Source organism: Sipha flava, unplaced genomic scaffold (assembly GCF_003268045.1).
Source record: "Sipha flava isolate LNK unplaced genomic scaffold, YSA_version1 121_pilon_pilon, whole genome shotgun sequence".
Taxonomy (NCBI): Eukaryota; Metazoa; Arthropoda; class Insecta; order Hemiptera; family Aphididae; genus Sipha; species Sipha flava.
This window is the reverse complement of record NW_020271747.1, coordinates 1,727,125-1,746,516: the sequence shown is the minus strand read 5'-3', so window position 1 is coordinate 1,746,516 and position 19,392 is coordinate 1,727,125. Positions and strand designations below refer to the sequence as shown.

The 19,392-nt window shown below is 33.0% G+C and overlaps 3 protein-coding genes across 3 annotated transcripts; all 3 read right to left on the bottom strand.

Annotated features, from left to right (window-relative positions):
* Positions 1–3,182: 3,182 nt before the first annotated feature.
* LOC112694017 (venom serine carboxypeptidase-like) lies at positions 3,183–6,970 on the bottom strand. Its single transcript, XM_025569338.1, has 2 exons — positions 5,845–6,970; positions 3,183–4,019 (listed from the first exon to the last, which is right to left on the bottom strand). The coding sequence occupies exons 1-2, from the start codon at positions 6,575–6,577 to the stop codon at positions 3,373–3,375; spliced, it is 1,380 nt and encodes a 459-aa protein (XP_025425123.1). The 5' UTR covers positions 6,578–6,970; the 3' UTR covers positions 3,183–3,372.
* Positions 6,971–10,294: 3,324 nt separating this feature from the next.
* Positions 10,295–16,334, bottom strand: LOC112694009 (venom serine carboxypeptidase-like). Its single transcript, XM_025569327.1, has 2 exons — positions 15,262–16,334; positions 10,295–11,432 (listed from the first exon to the last, which is right to left on the bottom strand). Exons 1-2 carry the CDS (start codon positions 16,031–16,033, stop codon positions 10,780–10,782), a joined length of 1,425 nt encoding a protein of 474 aa, XP_025425112.1. The 5' UTR covers positions 16,034–16,334; the 3' UTR covers positions 10,295–10,779.
* A 1,948-nt stretch (positions 16,335–18,282) lies between these two features.
* Positions 18,283–18,675, bottom strand: LOC112693983 (general transcription factor II-I repeat domain-containing protein 2-like). The gene has a single exon (XM_025569278.1). It carries the CDS (start codon positions 18,673–18,675, stop codon positions 18,283–18,285), a length of 393 nt encoding a protein of 130 aa, XP_025425063.1.
* Between the last annotated feature and the right edge of the window lie 717 nt (positions 18,676–19,392).

The window sequence follows — 19,392 nt, the reverse complement described above, 5'->3', positions numbered from 1 at the left end:
TTATTACATTGTTTTTAACAAATTTTAGTCATTCTTAGTAGAAACACAAGCAGAAATGGTTTCATTGGTCAAAACGTTTCTTCTCTTCGATTTAATTAAATTTGTTATGGCGAATAAGCTTTCGGAAACATAAGTTGACGAAAAATATGAAAGCATAAGGAATATTGTCATTTGAAAAAATATATAATTTATTTATTTGAATTTCTTACAACCAACATTTTATAAATAGTATAATTTTTTTTTTGTTTACAGTTTTTAATAATTTTAATTTTTTCGCGTGCCAATAAAATTTGGTAAACGTGCTATAGCAGTGATTCTTATCCTTTTTTCATTCATGTCACCTTTAGCCACTAGAATTAAACACCGCGTCACCCTAACATCAAAATAATAAATAATCTTAACTGTGTATTTTAGAATAATTCTTGAAATAACAAAAACAATAAAAACAGAAGAATAATAACAGAAGAAAACAGTAGAACACCTTCAATTTATTGAGATGCATTGTTTAATAAACATTGATATTATAAAGTTTATACTTAAAATTAAAAAAAAAAAAAAAGAGAAAATTTTTTAAAGATTTTTATACTTATTTGTTTTATTTGTATATAATAATACTACATATCTAACGACTGTAAAATAACTAACACCCCGGTTAAGTCGATAAAAAAATCGATAATACATCGATTTTGCGTTAATAACAATACTGCACATATTCATTGGATCTAAATAATATAAAGATGTAAACTTAAAGGTATGCTATTTACATGACTGTTGTGGTAATAATATGGTTTTATTAAAATTAATTTTTTTCTAATTTTTTTCCTTTTCCTGTGGAGATTTCGTGTCACCCCGGTTGAGAACCACTGTGCTATAGGTTCGCCTCCTCTGACCTAACCTATAGTAATTAAATATATTTACTACAGGGCCAGGCGTGGAGATGTATATGAAATAAAAATACTATATAAAAAAATGACACGAACTTGTGTAATAGAAGGGGAGAATGATTACAAGCGCATTGTATAGATTGCCCGTAACCATGTTACGTGGATACAAATATAACAATAATGATTCATAAGTGTTGATCGTAGTTATTATTATATAGGGTGTTATATACGGCAACATAGAAAAAAGTAAATATTACTTATAACTAAGCAATAGTACATGACGGGTTAACTTAATTCTGATTCATTCGTTCTACATGGCATAAAAGCTTATTTTTTTGTGTTTGGTTTGTCAATAATAAACATAATACTCGTATTAGTAGTGTGGATTATAATATTATTATTTATGATAATACCGTAAACCTAAAGCAGTACACCCACAAATAAGAAATATTATTCATGCTTTTTTTTATATTTACATCTAACAAAAATAATTCAGAGTTATCAATATTATTTCATTCCGTACTATGGTATTACAATTGATTATATAATATATTATCGTAGTACATTATATAATCAATGGTACAACTATAGTAAAGAAAAATATTTTGGACTTACTGATCAAACTGTTAATGTTTTTTCTTAATTAGTAAGACGCAATTTTAAAACATATATAGTTATTTTTAAAATATTTTTAATTTTGTTAAGCTAAGGACACATAGCGCAAGTAATACAAAACCAATTGCAATACCCAGTGAACACAATCTAGATGAACCCTCATGTAAAGTTATCTTCATTAAATATTAACAATTAATTAGGATCTAGTATAGAAATATTATCCATCGTTCATACAAAATTAATCATTAGACATTAAGTTAATACATTTTGTTATACTTCTAAACAATAATCTATTTTATACTTTTTTAAGTTAATTTATCATTTTTAACATAAAATTACTTACATTTTAAGTATAATAGCTTCTCTTTGTTAAAATTTTAACTATTAATTATTATTATATACAAAACATAGCAAAACGACAAATAATATTATATTTAATTAAATTCATTGTAATATAAAATATTTATTATTTAACTTAAGAGATCATGAAGTTTTATTTTTGGTTTTATTTATTTAATTAATTTTTAAACAAATTTTTGTTGAAAAATTATGATTTTATAAGGTTTTATATTTGAAAACGCTATACATATATACTATAATAATATAATAATATAAAATGGTATATTTAACGGAGTTATTAAATAGTTAGTATTAATATCTTCTGAAATATTATTTTTTATAATATTGATATAGTATTAGTTGTATAATAATTCGTAGGCACATAGTTAGGATTAGAGTTAAATTAATAATTCTAATGAAAAAACCAGGGAGCGATACTATTTATTTTTGTAAGAATTATGATTGTTAGTTTAATAAGTATATTTTATATTATTTTGTAATAGAATAAAAATTATTACGTTTTGGTAATATAACAAAAGATAAAATTATCAATAATAGGGTATATTACAATTTGATATAGTTTTTTTTAAACAGTTATGAGATATTGTATATATTTTTCAATAAATACAATGAAATCTGAAAGCCCCAAACTAGGCCAAAATGTGTGACTTATGTAATTTTTATACGGAGTGAATATGAACTAAATTCTTGAAAATTATGAGTTATAATTGTCATGCCATAGTATAGATTGCTCCAATTTTTGAAATTTGATTGTTGGATTAAATAATTAAATAAATGTATTGTATTGTGTGAACAAGCCCCCCCGTAAATTAAAGATTAATTAAAATTAAATTAAAATTAATAAAACATATTTTTCCTGAAACGCTGTTCACGGAGATTATATTATGCAGGAGAAAAGTCTAAAGAAATATGTGATTAATTAACACACGAGGTATGTATATTTTATTTTATATTTGTCTTTACAGCACGTAAATTAAAGATAATATTGGTAATACATTTAATTTATTATTATTATTATTATTCTTGTAGATTTACCATGTGATATAAATTAATTTTTTTTTAGATAATATTTATTATTCTATCTATTGCTTTTGATGGTTTTAGTTTTAAATCGTAAGCACTACAATAGATAGGCATTGTATGTAATGTACTAATGCATTTTTTACGTTTACTGTTGTCGGTTATTGCGTCTTATAGTTTAGTAACACCACCGCGGTGAACTGGGTTGATTTTTGTCCAATAACAGAATATCAGGATATTATAATATCGTTCCACGCAGAACATCAAGTGGGTTGGTCGATTTCAATAAATATAAGTATGAGATTTTTTTAGAAAAACAATTTATTTTTAACAAAATAGAAAACATTTCGTTTTGTTATATTATTTGTGTAGCGAAAACTAAAAACCAACTTGTTCGGATTATAACATATTTACGTTTGCGTGAGCGTTACGTGTATAATATTTAATAAGGAAGTAGTTCTCTCGTGCCGGCTACGTAATGGTACGAACCGGGTCAAAATGGTTTACCGGCCGTGAACCGGTTAATGAGATCCAGTCCCCATTTCGGGGTATCGCCCGGCACCATGTGACCCGAGTCACGAACTAGCAACACGGTCAACAGACCGGCCGTGGTCGAGTAACCGGCCACGTTGGTTATGTTGTTGTCGTTCACGAGCCACAGGGTACGCGTGGCGTTCCCGAAGCGCTCGGCGCCCGACCACTTGAGCGAGTGGGCCATGCGCAACGTGCCCGGGTGAGGCACGATGATGTCTAGCTGTCCCGAGTACAGCAACACGCGGTACCGGCCGGTGTCCAGTAGCGTGGCCAGCCATAAGCTCACAGACTTCATCATGTCTTCCATCAGGTACTTTTGGACCAATAGTCCGTTGTTCAGCGGCCGCTGTCCAATGTGCAGGGCAGATCGCACGTCCGGCTGTTGCACGTACTTCTTCCAGTCGCCGTAACGCACCGGGTCACATGCCCATAGCTCGTTGTAAAAGTATTGCATACCGGTCAGGTTCTGGAACAGTGTCGGGTACGGGTACATGTTGCCTTTCAATATCATCCGATCGAATTTCCAGGCAGCGTCCTTGTATTTACCTAGAAGGATCTGTTGGCGGATCGAATTTTGCATCTCTTCGAACTTGTTCTTTCCGCTCTCTGCAATGGTTATAAATTATAATATTTCAATCGTTGCATATAAGGCCCCTGGCACGCTTTGTGTACCATATACGTATCAATACGGCCGTATAGAGTAATTTTTTTGAAATATTTTACAAAGGGTATTTAATGTAGGTACGCTTTTCACTTGATAGTCTTAAGGGGATGTAAGCTATGATTTCTTTATATTTATATCACACGTGCAATATAGGAATTTAGAAATTTTTCTATTTCCAACATACCGATCGATCTTTTGATGCGATAAGGATTTTGAAAATTGATTTAAATTCGTCGTAAAGTCTTCTTTGGATCGAATTTCCCACTTTTTTGATTTTTTTCTTCCAAAAGTTTACATAATAGGATTAAACAAATTGGAAACAGAAAATTAACAAATATTTATTTTTAATTACTATTTAAATACAAAATTTAAAAATGTGAGAAAGTCGATATAAAGAAGACTTTTCGATGATTTTAAATCAGTTTTAAAAATCTTTATCGCTTTAATAAATCGATCAGCACGTTAAATATAGAAAACGTCTTAATCCCTATATTTTATGTGTGACAGAAAGAGAAAGAAAATCATAACTTGAAATCTCTTTAAAGCATAAATATATTATGAATTTATGAATGTCTGTACATTTCACAGAAACCTTCGTGGTCATCGTTTAATATAATGATATGATGTTTATTTTATTGAAATATACAGGAAAATACAAATATTTGAACAGGTTATAAAATTATAATTTATATGAAAAGTCAAAATATAATAACAATATGCGTTATATTGGAAGTTGGAATACAGTAGATAAAGAAAACTTTGTGGTTATGATAAAAAAATGGTTCGTGTATGTAATCATAAATTTACTAAGCAATTATTGGAATCACTGGAATATTTTAATTGATTCTTGTATAGTGAATACTATATAATTATTATTATTATTACATGGTAACACTTATTATGATAAATGAATAATATCATAAGATAATTAATGGATGTACAAATTAAAAATGAAATCAAGTTTTTTATTATTATAAAAAAAAAATAATGTATATTGCGTGAATTATTGTTCTACTTAAATACTGATTATAACTGGAATTATAACTTATGATTTGGAAATTTACTGTTAAATACATCAACATTATCAATTATTTTATGGAAGTATAGTCTCAAAAATGTCCAAGGATTCTGGGCCACTACCCCACTCTGTGGCGGATCTAGGATTTTCTTATGGGGGAAGGGATATAAAATATTTTCGTACATAACAAATCATGATTAAGGCGATACTGGTCAAAATAAATGAACTTTTTTTTAACTCACGAAGGAGATCTTTCCTCCATATCCCCGTCGTAGATTTGTCACTGACCCCACTGGTGTATAGTGTTTGATAATTGTGTACAAAGTTTCGACTCGTATAATGATAACTACATTGTTCAAGTACAAATTGAAAACTTTAGTTCTCTTAAGGTGACCATTTGAATACCGAAGAATCCCTTAAGATAATTATGATATTTGATCGCAAACTTTAAAAACCAATTGAAGTCGTATTAAAAGAAATATGTATATAAATAAAAGATAATCAAAAACCTATAATAGTATAAAAAATTATTTATGTAGAATCTTTACAAACACGAAATACAGAGGCAGTAAAAATATATCAGTTATACAATTTTCATAAAGGATTGATCCTAAAAATATGGTACCTGTTTCATAATATAAGCAGGAAGAATTTGCTAAAAAACACACCAAAACGCTAAAATACGTAGCTACAATACATGCTTGAGCAGCTGTTAAACCTAATGTTGAAATTTTGTAACACGCTATTACCGTCGATCAGTCCGTGTTGGTACAAGTATTCGCCGTACACTAACTGGTTGATGGGATCGACCATCCCGTTGCCTATGGCCAAACCCTTGAGGTTGATCTTGGTTTCCGCTTTGAGATTGTTCAGGTGGATGGCGTACGACACGGCGGGCACGTATTTACCGGCGTACGACTCGCCGGTCACGTAGAAATCGTTCTTCCGTAACTCGGGGAACAGCGCGAAGAACTGCACCAGCGCCTCGTACAGGTTGAGCCCGACGGCCGTCTGGTTGGTGCTGTAGCCGGCGTCATCGTTCGTGTAGCTGAAACCCGTGCCCACCGGGTTGTCCACGTACAGCACCGAGTGCGTGGCCGTCCACGTGTGGTTGCGCAGTTCGAGCGCGTCGCGGCCTTTGGCCACCGAGAACGGGCCGTGCTCGTTGAACACTGCGTACAGGCTGGACGTGCCGGGGCCGCCCTGCAGCCACAGCAGTACGGGCGCGTCGGCCGCGCCATTCGCCACCGGAAAGAACCAGAAGAACATGTTGGACTCGCGTTCGTCGTCCACGGTCAAATAACCGGAGCAGCTGTCGATGGCCGCTATCAGGGGCTTCACCTTGCACGCGGCCCGCGCCTCGTCGATCTTACCGGCGCGTATTAGGGGCGTCAGGTACAGGGCCCCGTCGTCGGGCACGCCGCGGCACGGCGCGACGACAGACGCGACCAACAACACCCGGAGCGCGGTGACGAAACGCATCGCGTAAAACGTTACGGGGACACTGGCGTTATTTATTCGCCGGCGGGCAACACGTCGAACTCGCAATCGGCACACACGCGGGCCACGGGTCTGGTCCGTTTGCAACGCGCGCTCGGTTTATCAACCGACGGACAACGTGTCCAACACGTACTGGTACAGAGCACCCGTCCGGTCGGTGTAACGCACGAGGGCCACTGCGATAGCAGCGTACCGCGATCTCGACTGAACCCGACCGACGAACGCGAATACCGATATAAGCGTTGATTTTATTCGAACAGAGATAGTGTAACAATGTAGGCGTGTAACATTGGTCGGCTGGCATCTACGATGCGGTTGATTAGACGACGGACCGCTGCACCGAGAGACACTGTAAATCATATGTAAACATCGATCGGGTCAAGCGACCGACAACGATGTCCGGACGCTGTCTACGCACGTTTTAGACATATTGCGAGTACGAACGTTTGCACACACACATAAACATATATATATGTTACAATGTACGTAAATATTGGTTTAATCACATAATTAATATATGTATACCATATAGCGTTTTGTATTGTTAAATGTTAGAACAATATTTAAATTCCATTAAAATTTCAACGTCCAAAATAAAATATTACATAATTGTATGATTAACATTTTATATTTAGAGTTAAACGTTATATTAACAATGGCTCAGTATTCGATTTGAAATATTTAAAAGTCATTTTAAATTGTGTAATGGTTACGTAACATTTACAACACATTAATGTTTAAATATTTTTAAGGATAATGAACAAATAACGTTAGTTAATATTAAGTTTTTAAGCATTAGAAGTATATTTAAATATAACGTTTAGTGAATACTTCCAACCTATTACAGTACAAATGTTATTAGTACAACATCTAACTAACTCCATTTAATTTCATATATTTAAGATTTACAATGCACAGTAAAAATAATTTTATTCTTATGTCAAGGAACCATTTCAGGTTAAATACTAAAATTATGTTGAATATTACTGTTGTAATAATAATTATAATGCTGTATAGCACGGTTGGCCAACTTACGGGGGATATTATTGACTCCCCATGTATTGTCTATGTTTTCCCATATCTTGTCTTATCAATTATAACGAAATTAAAAAAATTAAATGTTTACCCAACTAAACGTAATAAATTGTGAAGAGTAATTTTATAAAAAAGAAGAAAAAGTCATGGTGAATTGAATGTTTCGTAGGAATTTTCTGACAATCAATTTTCGAATTACTTTCACTTAAATCGAAATCAAGTTCTTTATTTGATTCGAGATACTATTTATTAGTTCGGTTTTAATGCTAAAAAACCGATCGATTCTGAAAACAATTTTGCAGTATTCTAAAGGTAAGTTTTTTACATTTACATTATTGTTATACAACAAGGCATAAGTGTTGCAATTTTGTACATTTAACATTTCAAAAAAGCTTTGTAATATTGGACGGCTTCGATTAAATTCTTTCAATCGTACATTTTTAAAAAATTTTATTAGCAATAGTTTAAAATAATGCGATATCATAAAATATTATACTATAAAATATCTTCCAAAGCACGTGAAACGTTTGCAGTAATCTGTAAACACTACGTGACATAGACTAATTTAGGTACAGTACAACCCTGCCCTTTCCTGCCTCCCAATATTCGCTACTAAGTTCTAATAGATTACAGAAAACTATGACGCTGCGTTATGTCGTCTACATCTTAATATGCGCCTGGACCTGAATGAGATTGAAAATAAAAAAAATTGCTATTCCTAATATTCATACTGTTTACTGAATTAAAATACTTTATATTGTATTATATTATATATATATTATATTAAGTATATAAATATAATATTTAATGTATTTTTCAATTTAAATAATTATTCATTGATGACTATGTAATCAACAATTACCAATTTATACTTCATATTTTAATATTTTATTAAATTATAATTGACTATGGCATATATATTTATATATAATAGCATTGTAAAATTAATTAGTAGGTAGGTATTTTAAATATTCAACTTCATCTGAAATACTTTTAATATATCTCAATAAAATTATGTTACAACTACCCATTAAATAATATAGCTTATAATTATGTAACGTATAATAAACAACTTGTTATTAATATTATAATATTGATACATTATTGATTTTTTATAACTAAACATGAATCAAATTCTTGTACATCAGAATATTATTATTTAATTTTTAAAACAATACTTATATTCAATATTGAAGTAGTTGTGAGACAAATATAATTGAATCATTTAGATATGCAGAGGTCATAACTGTCTTATCACTCTTATCTGATCAACTTAGTGTTTTATTTCGTTGTAATGAATAACTATAAAATTAATAATTCCTCTAATAGACCATTTCAAACCATACTTTTATTAATAATTTTATTCCAAAAAATCCACTGAAATAATACTATACATGTATAATAGCAGCTTGTTGATTTCTAATTATATGATGTCGATAAAAAATTACAAATTAGCAATAAATTATAATCATATACTATGATTAATGAATAATTAAAAAATATTAATTTGATCGAAAAATTTGATGTGCCTATACCTAAGTACAGTAAAATCTCGATAAGACGGAATCGCTTGGGACCATGACATTTTTCTGTGTTAACGGGGTTTCCGTCTTGACGGGGCTAGTTAATTATATGTAATTCAAAACGGGACCAAAATAATGTTCCGTAATACCGTGGTTTCCGTCTTACAGAAGTTCCGTTTTATCGACGTTTTACTGTATTAGTATATTCATTCCCATGTATACTTTTAACTGTATAAAATTACTCTAAATTTTCGAAAAAAAATGACAATACTCGATTCAACGTAGGACTGTTGCCTGTTATCTAATTTATATTTTGTTATAATTTTCATTTCATTTTTTTAGTATCTAGTTAAATAAATTAATAATAAACCAAAAAAAAAAAAAAAAAATAATAATTAAATAATTTAACCAAATTGTTATGAAAATAATATTAAATAAAATAAAAAGTTGAGTTAAAATAATTTTGTAATGAATAAGTTTTAAATTCTAGTTACCTATATTGCATTAAAATACAACCGCATAAGCTTGAAATTGTATTCGAGTAATAAAATATGTCTTGATTATATTTGGCATCAAAGTTCAAAATGTTTGAATCTTGTAGTTTGTATATAAATACAGAACATAATTTTTATAATTGTGAATATTTATATGTAAAATTAATTGATGAAACATGAAAAATTTTAATATTCTTCTGAAAAAAGGTATGCGATTAATTGAGATAACTTCTAACGATTATTTGTGATATTTTTTTATCAGTTACTAAACTTTTTTAATATGTACAAATATTAACAAGTTGACTACCATGAGTCTTAATGGTACTCACTTGATTTGTACCTTATGCATCAATATTTTAATCATATTTGTTCAACAAGCTTTGAGGGTCGATTTTGGTGCTCATTGTTTTTCGTAATTACGTGATTGAGAATCACTATTAAACAAGAATTATACAAAGAAAATATTTTCTGAGCGTTAAAGTGCACCAAAGGTTTCATAAAATATTATATTTGCTGTATATGTATAGAATACATCGAACCTATGGTGACAAAAACTGCAAACATGTTATTGTTTTTTTAAATCATTTAAATTAAAAAAAATACATTTTAGGTACATTTCAATTTACAAGATAAAATACCAACCATCGCAAAATTATAAATCGTGTGTATTTATTAAAAGAGTAACACGTTAATACATCCGTATCAAATAGACGAATAAAAAAAATTGCAGGCATTAAAATAAGTAAAAAACGTGTGTCTATACAAAATAAAAATTATAAACCTGATTGGCTTTCTCTCTTAATTAAATAGTTGAATCGTACAGCATTAAATGATAAACGCGAAGGTATGTACACGATACATAACATTTTACATGATAATATTATGCACGTAACAACGCATAATTAGATTTTGCTCCCGCCAAGTAAGTAGGTTAGTAGAGAAATGTATGGAATGCAAAAATAACAAATAAATCATCAGACGAATAATACACGGTAAAAGAAAACAACGGGCGTGGAAAATTTAATAAAATTATACACGACATAGTATCGACCATGCGGTGAGATGTCGCATCGACAAGAAGTATCGTCCTCAGCGACACTCAACTATATTGTAATATTATAACCGTGGACCATCAAAAGGGTTTACCAGTCGTGAACCGGTTGATGAGATCGAGACCCCATTTCGGCTGGTCGCCCGGCACCATGTGGCCGGCGTCCCTGACCAGCAACACGGTTAGCTGACCATACGTGGTCGAGTAACCGGCCACATCGGTCGTGTTGTCCTCCGACATATCGACCAGCCAAATTTTGCGAGTGGCGTTCTTGAAAGGCTCGGCGCCGGACCACTTGAGCGACTGGGCCATGCGCATGGTGCCCGGGTACGGCACGATGATATCCATCTGCCCTGAGTACAGCAACACTCGGTACTTGCCGGCGTCCAGCAGCTCGGACAGCCACGGCACCACCGACGACCGCATCACGTCTTCCATCATGTGCTGTTCGACCACCGTGCCGTTGTTCAGCGGCCGCCGTCCCACGTGCAACGCGTTGCGCATGATCGGCTGCTGCACGTACATAGTCCAGTCGCCGTAAGGCTCAGGGTCGCGTTCCCACAGCATGTTGAAGTAGTACCGCATGCCGGTCAGGTTCTGGAACAACGTCGGGTACGGGTACACATCACCATTCAATAGCATGTCGAACGTCCGGAACGCGGCTTTGAAGTCGTTGCCGAGGATCTGACCGCGAGCCGTGTTCTCCAGCTCCTCGATCTTTCGCTTACCGTCCTCTGCAACGGTACAACAACAACAATACGTCTATTATCGCATTTCATGTACACTGTAGTACGGGGAAAGTTAACATCAAACTCTTGTTACCGTTTGTTTAATACGCTATGTTACACTATACCCAGTGGCGTAGATACGATTTTTTTCTGAGGGGGGTGTGTTTAAGAGTCAATTCATAATATTCTTAGTATATCTTAATACGAGGTCCTATATAATAATATTACATTTAAAATGGTATTATCATTATGTCCCGTATTTAATAAAAATTATTTTGTTACTCAACTTTTAATATATACCTAATCATAGTGAAATTAAAATACAATTTTACTATAATATGTAAATATTAAGAAATATTAATTAAATATCATTTATCTACCGGGCCACCGGGCTACTACTCGGGTAAATTAGTATAATCCGCAAGTTGATTATCTCGAAAATAAATATGCATTTGTACACGATTTTTCGATCCATTCACATTATCCATCGGCTTTTATTAAACTTGTTAAAATCATTTTCACTTCAATCTACGAATGCCGTATAGGTACTACGAACACAAAATTATACAAAACCTATTATGCCATGTTTTATTAGGTAACTGCGATGTACGTTGATTTTGTGTGTTTTATTATTGATACATATATATATATTGATTATAATTGTTTGATCTAAATACGTTTTTTTTGTCTAAAATAAGTTAATTCCATCTTCTTAAGTACATAAGTTATCATGTATTAGTGTTGTATATCTAGGAATATTTTTTTATTATGGAAAAATCAGTCGACCATGAGAGTTATGTATACAGATTGTGTATTCGATATGTATTTATCGTAAGTACTTGATTCAGAATAATATTTAACTTCGAAATAATATTTTATTTTAATTTCCGTAAGTGCGTAAAGGTATTCAAATCGAATGAATATTAAATTATTTACAAATATCAATATCTTTAGTGTAATTTGAATAGTGTAGGTCGTAACCATAACATACTCGTACATCGTTTATACTCAGTATCTAAATATGCATGGATTTAGTTTTCGACGTACGTGTTTAAAATAAAGAACTGTATGCTTTGATCGTTGGAGTTGTATGATAATGAGGCTTTTCGGTTCTAAGCCCCTCGGCCGATACAATTATATTAAAGATTTATAACACGAACACGTTAATGACCTAACTACCATTATATAGAGTAAAAACTTCATTATTCAATTCATTTATATTGTATACAATTGAATTGTAAACATGATTCCAACTAACTTGAATAAAGCGTAGATTCTACGTCATAGATATTAGAGAGATGTGAGAACTATAGGGACGTAACGACAGGCAACTCTTGAGTGCGTCCCAAAATGTCCCTTATTTAATGTTCCGAATGTGTCTGGAATAGATCTCCCCCGAGTGCGTCCTAATTAATTTAGAGTAACTCAGGGTGGACCACGAGGAGGTGAACAGGCTTACACCCCAAAAATATTTGGTTATTTAATTATAATATTATATTTATTATAAAAGTTTATTATTATATAGGTTCATTTAATTATTTAGGCATACATCTATTTTTTAAATGTTTGGTTAATATTTAAACTATTTTTTTGATTAAATTTTCAATGCCATGATTTTTACATAATCATATCTAGAGATTTGTTCAGTTTTGTATATCCGTATATTTTCTTCAATGAATTTAATATTTTTTTCATTGACTGATTTCATTTTTTTTAAATATATGATTGAAAATTTGTATCAAAATGTTTTTGTCTATTTTTTTATTATTAGTTATCAATGCATTTATACATACAAATAAATATTGATAGCAATAATATTGGGGACGCACATGGGATATATCAACATTTTTAGGGATATTATCACGGACGCCATTGGGCTATTAAAATTTATGATTAATGGGACGCACTCGGGCAACGCCCGCAACGACCACGACAACGTCATCAATGCTATTATAAATAAAAAATAGTTGACGGACTAAGAAAAATATTAAAACAATAATAGAATACTATCTAGGTATCAAGTTACGGTGTCATATAAATAATAGCCTAGAGAATATACAACTATGCTGTTTTATTATTTTGAAAGTGTCGTACAAATATAAACATATACACACATCATACTTATATATTTATAGATACCATATATCCTCTATTCGATATGATGATATGATCACAGAAAATGTCATTTGTTTAGAAGAAGCCATTCTTAATTTCATACAATTCTAAATATAAACATATGTATAACATATCTATGTGGATTGTATAAAGTATCCGAATTTAAGATCAAAAGGGATAGATATTTTTTTAATAAGTAATGAAATTCCAATAAATTACTGGAAATAAAAAATATTATTATAGTTTTCATCATACCATTCATTCATTCCAAGGGAACATTAAATATATATTACTGTAGATTGTATTAATTTTTCGACTAGGACAGAATGCTTAAACACTGGCTATTTATTTATTTTCCTAATTTGTTCTCTTTTCCCTATGTATGTAATGCGAACTAATGTACATATTGTTAATGACTTGATGAATATTCAATGATAAGTAAGGTTTTAGCTATAGTCTACAATATATGTGAAACATTAAGTTAGCATATCGGTATTTTGCTGTAAAATTAAAGGCCAAGCTAAAAAGATTGGAAAAACAACAACATCGTAGGCATTCTGTATGTGTACATCGATAGTGAAAAGGCCTATTGATAATTCCTTAATTTTTTTTAAAAATGTAGTTTATGATTAAAATATATATTAATTAAAAGATAAATATTAAGAATAATTTATTATATAGGGTTTTTATTTTTCCTATCAAAAATCTTAAATTGCTTATTAGTTTTTTCAGAGTAATGAACACTGTCAAAATATATGTTGTAAACCACAACGTGTCATTATTTTAAAGTATATTTTGAAATTGGTTAGTTGATATGTCGTAAGTAACAATATTATAATTCACCATTATTATAAGTTTCTTAAAAGATATAATTTTTTTCCGAAATATAGTGATGAATCATTCTAAATAAAACAAGATATTTTTTGAATTTATTTCCTATTCATTTAAGTTAAATATTAAAAATAATGACATTAAAATTGAATGTCCAATGTTATCGTAATAATTAGCACAATCTTTTTATATGATTCGGCAGTTATGGAAAAAAACTGTTACCATAATATTCAGTATAAATTATTCATATTCTAAAACTCGTTGTTTTTATATATAATTATGTAGTGCGATTGCATAAATTTGATTACTTGTCTAAGCATTTAGTAAAATGCCCGATTTGACTATATCCCAACGATATTTACAGTATAGTAGAATGTTACGAGTTTAAGTGCGTAGCCATACTTAGATACAAACTTACGGTGCATATATGTATGCTATTATGTGTACTATACTTGTGGTGAGTATTAAGTAGACACTGGTCGTACTGTAAAAAAAAAAAAAAAACTAAAACCAAAAAAATCGTCGATGTAGTTCATAGCATGATCACATACTCGCGTCACTAGAGTGGTTATGGATTATGCTCAGTATTTGACTTGAGGGGGAACGCAGAGAGACGGAGTACTCCAACTAATTTTCAGGAATTTTAGCGCCCCCTACTATTATTACGTTATAATTAATCAATTAATTAATCAAGTCTTGAGGACGGTATTTTTTTTAAGTAAACAGAGTCCCTCTTCTTTAATTTTTCCAAGACAAGCACTGATTATACTTAAATATAATACGTTTTACATGCACGTGTCATCAAACGCCACAAGTGCGGGGAAAAAAAAATTAAAAAAATGCTGATTATAAAACGTTTGCACGCTCGTGTGTGATAGTGCAGATTTACCGTCGACGAATCCATGTTGGAACAGGTACTCGCCGTACACCAACTGGTTGACGGGGTCGACCAGCCCGTTGCCTATGGCCAATCCCTTGAGGTTGATCTTGACGTTTGCGTTGGGGTTGTTCAAGTGGATGGCGTACGACACAGCGGGCACGTACTTACCGGCGTACGACTCGCCGGTCACGTAGAAATCGTTTTTCCGTAACTCGGGGAACAGCGTGAAGAACTGCACCAACGCCTCGTACAGATTGAGACCGACAGTTGTTTGGTCTTCGCTGTAGCCGGCGTCGTCGTTCGTGAAGCTGAATCCCGTACCTACCGGGTTGTCCACGTACAGCACCGAGTGCGTGGTCGTCCACGTGAGATTGCGCAGTTTGAGCCCGTGTTTCTTGGCCACCGAGAACGGGCCGTGCTCGTTGAACACCGCATACAGGCTGGACGCGCCGGGGCCGCCCTGCAGCCACAGCAGTACAGGCGCGTCGGCCGCGCCGCTTGCGGCCGGGAAGAACCAAAAGAACATGTTGGAACCGTACCGGTCGTCCACGGTCAGGAAACCGGAATAACTTTCGATGGCCGCTTTCATGGGTTTCACATTGCACGCGGCCCGCGCCTCGTCGATCTTACCGGCGCGTATCAGGGGCGTCAGGTACAGGGCCCCATCGTTGTCGCTCGCACGTGATGACGACGCGACCGCCGTGACCACCGCGGTCCAACCGCAACACAGCGCGACGGCGCACGCGGACAACTGCACCAAAAGCGCACACCTGGAACGCATCCTGGAAATACCTTCTCCGGTGCGTTATTTACTTACAATAAGTACCTCCACGCGAACGCCGCAACACTATACTATGGCAAAGCGGTTGTCGCGCGCGTCTATTCAATCGCACAAGGATCGCGTTTGTAACTCGTACGATGACTTGTTCGCACGCGATTTGATTTGTTTTCGTACGTTGTTTTTTCAAACCGACCGACACGACAACGGCTATAATATCGTACGATTCGGTCTCGACTGAATGCCGGCCGCCGACTGAAAACTGATAATGAACGGCCGGCACTGCGACTGATACGGTGCTCTAGAGATTAGGGATCACTGCTGCGACACTGTAAATCATATGCCTACACGTGTGTGTGTGTGTGGTACAAACAACGATTCGTTATTGGTATTCGTTTAAAGATAAGTGAGGAGGGGTCATGACGATGACCTGTGCGTCCGTTTACGTCGCGCACTCGTTCGTCTGTAATATATAAATATTATCGCTGTTTCTCGATCGTTTGGCTATCCCATAGTAAATAGTTTGTATAATGATATATATCGTGAGATAATCAAATTCGTTGTTGATCACAATGTCAATACAAACCTTAATCGTTTGAACACGAATTTGGGGGTATTTTGAAACATGTTGTCCGTTTTCGTTGGGATATATTGGTATAATCTATACACGATTCGAATGGATATGCACGAATATTTGAATATTTAAGTAGGTAGGTACCTACAATAAAAATTCAATCAACCTTCTTTCTTTGTTATCTGTCATTGCTATCGTTAAAGAGGCTATAGCAATAAACTTGTTGAGGCGACTAACAAGCGTATATAATTTTTTTCTAATATCCAATATTTGCGTTATAAGCGACTGATCCAAGATTTGGAGTTACCTAGGTACTCAATTGGGAAAAATAATTTTCAATGTGATAATTGATTGTATAAAGATTTAATAATAAAAAAACACTTGCAATAACCAAACTAAACTGAATTCAATAAAAAATAAATTGAAATTATGTGGTTACCACACATCCGAGTCTTGACCTTCATCTAAAAGAAAAAGAAGATTAGGTTTATCGTAGTTATCAATAAATAAAAACTACCTAATAAGAATTTTTTATTATAAATAATTCTACATTCGTATTTTACTGATAAAACTGATAAAACCTAAAGAAAATAAGGTGTCGTGTCTTTTCGACGCAGCAATTTTGGCGCGCATCGAAATGACGTATATTCAAAAAATAATATTATCGGCGTTTGTATTTCGGTTTTTTTCACGAGATTTTAATTTTTTAGTGAGTTATAATTTTTTAGAAGCGTCAATATTTTACATACTTGTAACTTGTCTGAAAATAAAAAATCGTAATAAATTGTCAAACATAAATAATATTCTTGACCTTAAGTTTGATAGTTGTTATAATTACTGTAATATTCGAGCTAAAAACAAAATCGATTAACTTGAACATTGTTTTGTTATGTTGTTCATTTGTAAGACGGGCACAAGATATGTGGATGTGGGATTCTCTTAACCAGAAAACCGTTGTGCAATTTATTCGTACCAAGCTGTCCCTTTACGATTTCGACAAGCGCCATGTTTGCCAATAGAATATTGCCAATGTTCGTAAAAAAAAACGTTGGTCAGTTCGCACATTTTTTCGGCCAACTCGTTACCATTTATTGTTTTCGGACAAGTAGGAGTTACTAAGTCCATAGGGTCCGAACCCTTTTGCGGACGCGTCTTTTTTTCGTTTTCTACCGGCGACTTTGTGGTCTCCGGATGATTGTAATCATCGTTTTTGACTCACGACATCTTTTACTTACACCCACTACTGCATCACATCTTTCCGGATTTCGGAATCACTCCATTGTCTACTTCTTTATCGTTGTTCGACGGCTGTACAACGGAATGCGACTGACGATCGTGGTACGGGCATTGTTTGCGACTCTTGTGGCATGCACGCATGCATGAGCCCGATGGCTTTTCGTTGCCCTTTGTGTTTTTACGGTTTTCTCGTATCATAAACATTCCCTTAGGACAGGGGTCACCAATTAATATTTCCGACGGGCCACATTAAGAATTCGGAAAATTCTCGCGGGCCATAAAATTTCAAAAGTACATAATATTTGTTATAATATGCCGGTTGGTCAAAAATACTTTATTTCTAAAAAAAAAATATATACACTTATTAATTATTATGTAACTAAAACTAATGAAAATATAATTAAATTAAATAAATATATGAAACAATTATTAATTAATATTTTTAATGAGAAAAATGGCAGATCTTGCTTTCAACTAGCTGCTTTAAGTCGGGGTTATGGTTTGTGGTAGCTATCTTCATCATCATTTCAAGGTGTTCGTTGGTGAGTCGGGATCGGAATTTGTTTTTGATATAATTCATTTTTGAAAAAGCAGACTCACAGACGTATGTGGAGCCAAACATTGTACACATTTTCACTGTCAATAATTTCAACGTCGGGTATTTCTTTTCAGATACATATTTCAACCAAAATTCATCATATGTAGAATCAATTTCAGTTTTTGAATACTTTTCATTATACAAATTTTTTAGGACATCATCTGATTGAAATTCAATTATTTCCATTTGAAGATATGCTCTGTTGCATTTGAAAACGTTTTCTGCTTCGTTATCCATTCACCATCAGGCTGCAATGTAAAACTACTGTTCAATAATTGTACAACGTTTTTAATTTTTCTGAAATCAGCAAAGCGTCTTTCGAATTCAGTTTTTAAACTTTCCAAAAACTTCGTAAAATTTGTGATATCAATCTCGTGATTTTCATCAACAACTTTTTTCAAGTTAGGAAAATTTTTAGATTTTCAATTTTTGTTTTACGAAGGCCAGTACCCAATGGGAATTTTTCGGCAAATGACTTGTGTGTCTCATAATGACGTTTGATATTAAATACTTTCATAACAGCCACTGTTTGATTACAAATCAAACAAACAGGTAAGGCACCTACTCTATCTGGTAAAATAAAACAATATAAGTCCATCCATTCAGGACAAAACTGTCTATTTTCATTTTCTATTTTTCTTCTTTTTCTATCCATAGTCAAGTTAAAACAAAGAATAATATATTATTTAATTACGAAAATTAATAAATAAAACGGAACGGACGAACAAAAATTACGTCGCAGCGGACACCACCGTCTCACCGATAACTGACGGACTAACGTGTTGTACGTATATTAATATATGTGACTTAACGAGTTGTCGACTTGTCGTAATAAAATTTCAAATAAATAATAAAACAGATAAGATATTTTTCACAGCTAGTATAATATTTGTTGCATCCGAAAAAACCTAATAATGCAGTAATAATGTACAAAGATAAGAAATTACCTGCAAC

Coding starts and splice junctions, on each gene's coding strand:
- LOC112694017 (XM_025569338.1), bottom strand. CDS start 6,577: ATGCGTTTCGTCACCGCGCTCCGGGTGTTGTTGGTCGCGTCTGTCGTC. Junction 4,020..5,844: donor CCAACACGGACTGATCGACG/GTAATAGCGTGT, acceptor TAACCATTGCAG/AGAGCGGAAAGAACAAGTTC.
- LOC112694009 (XM_025569327.1), bottom strand. CDS start 16,033: ATGCGTTCCAGGTGTGCGCTTTTGGTGCAGTTGTCCGCGTGCGCCGTC. Junction 11,433..15,261: donor CCAACATGGATTCGTCGACG/GTAAATCTGCAC, acceptor GTACCGTTGCAG/AGGACGGTAAGCGAAAGATC.
- LOC112693983 (XM_025569278.1), bottom strand. CDS start 18,675: ATGGATAACGAAGCAGAAAACGTTTTCAAATGCAACAGAGCATATCTT.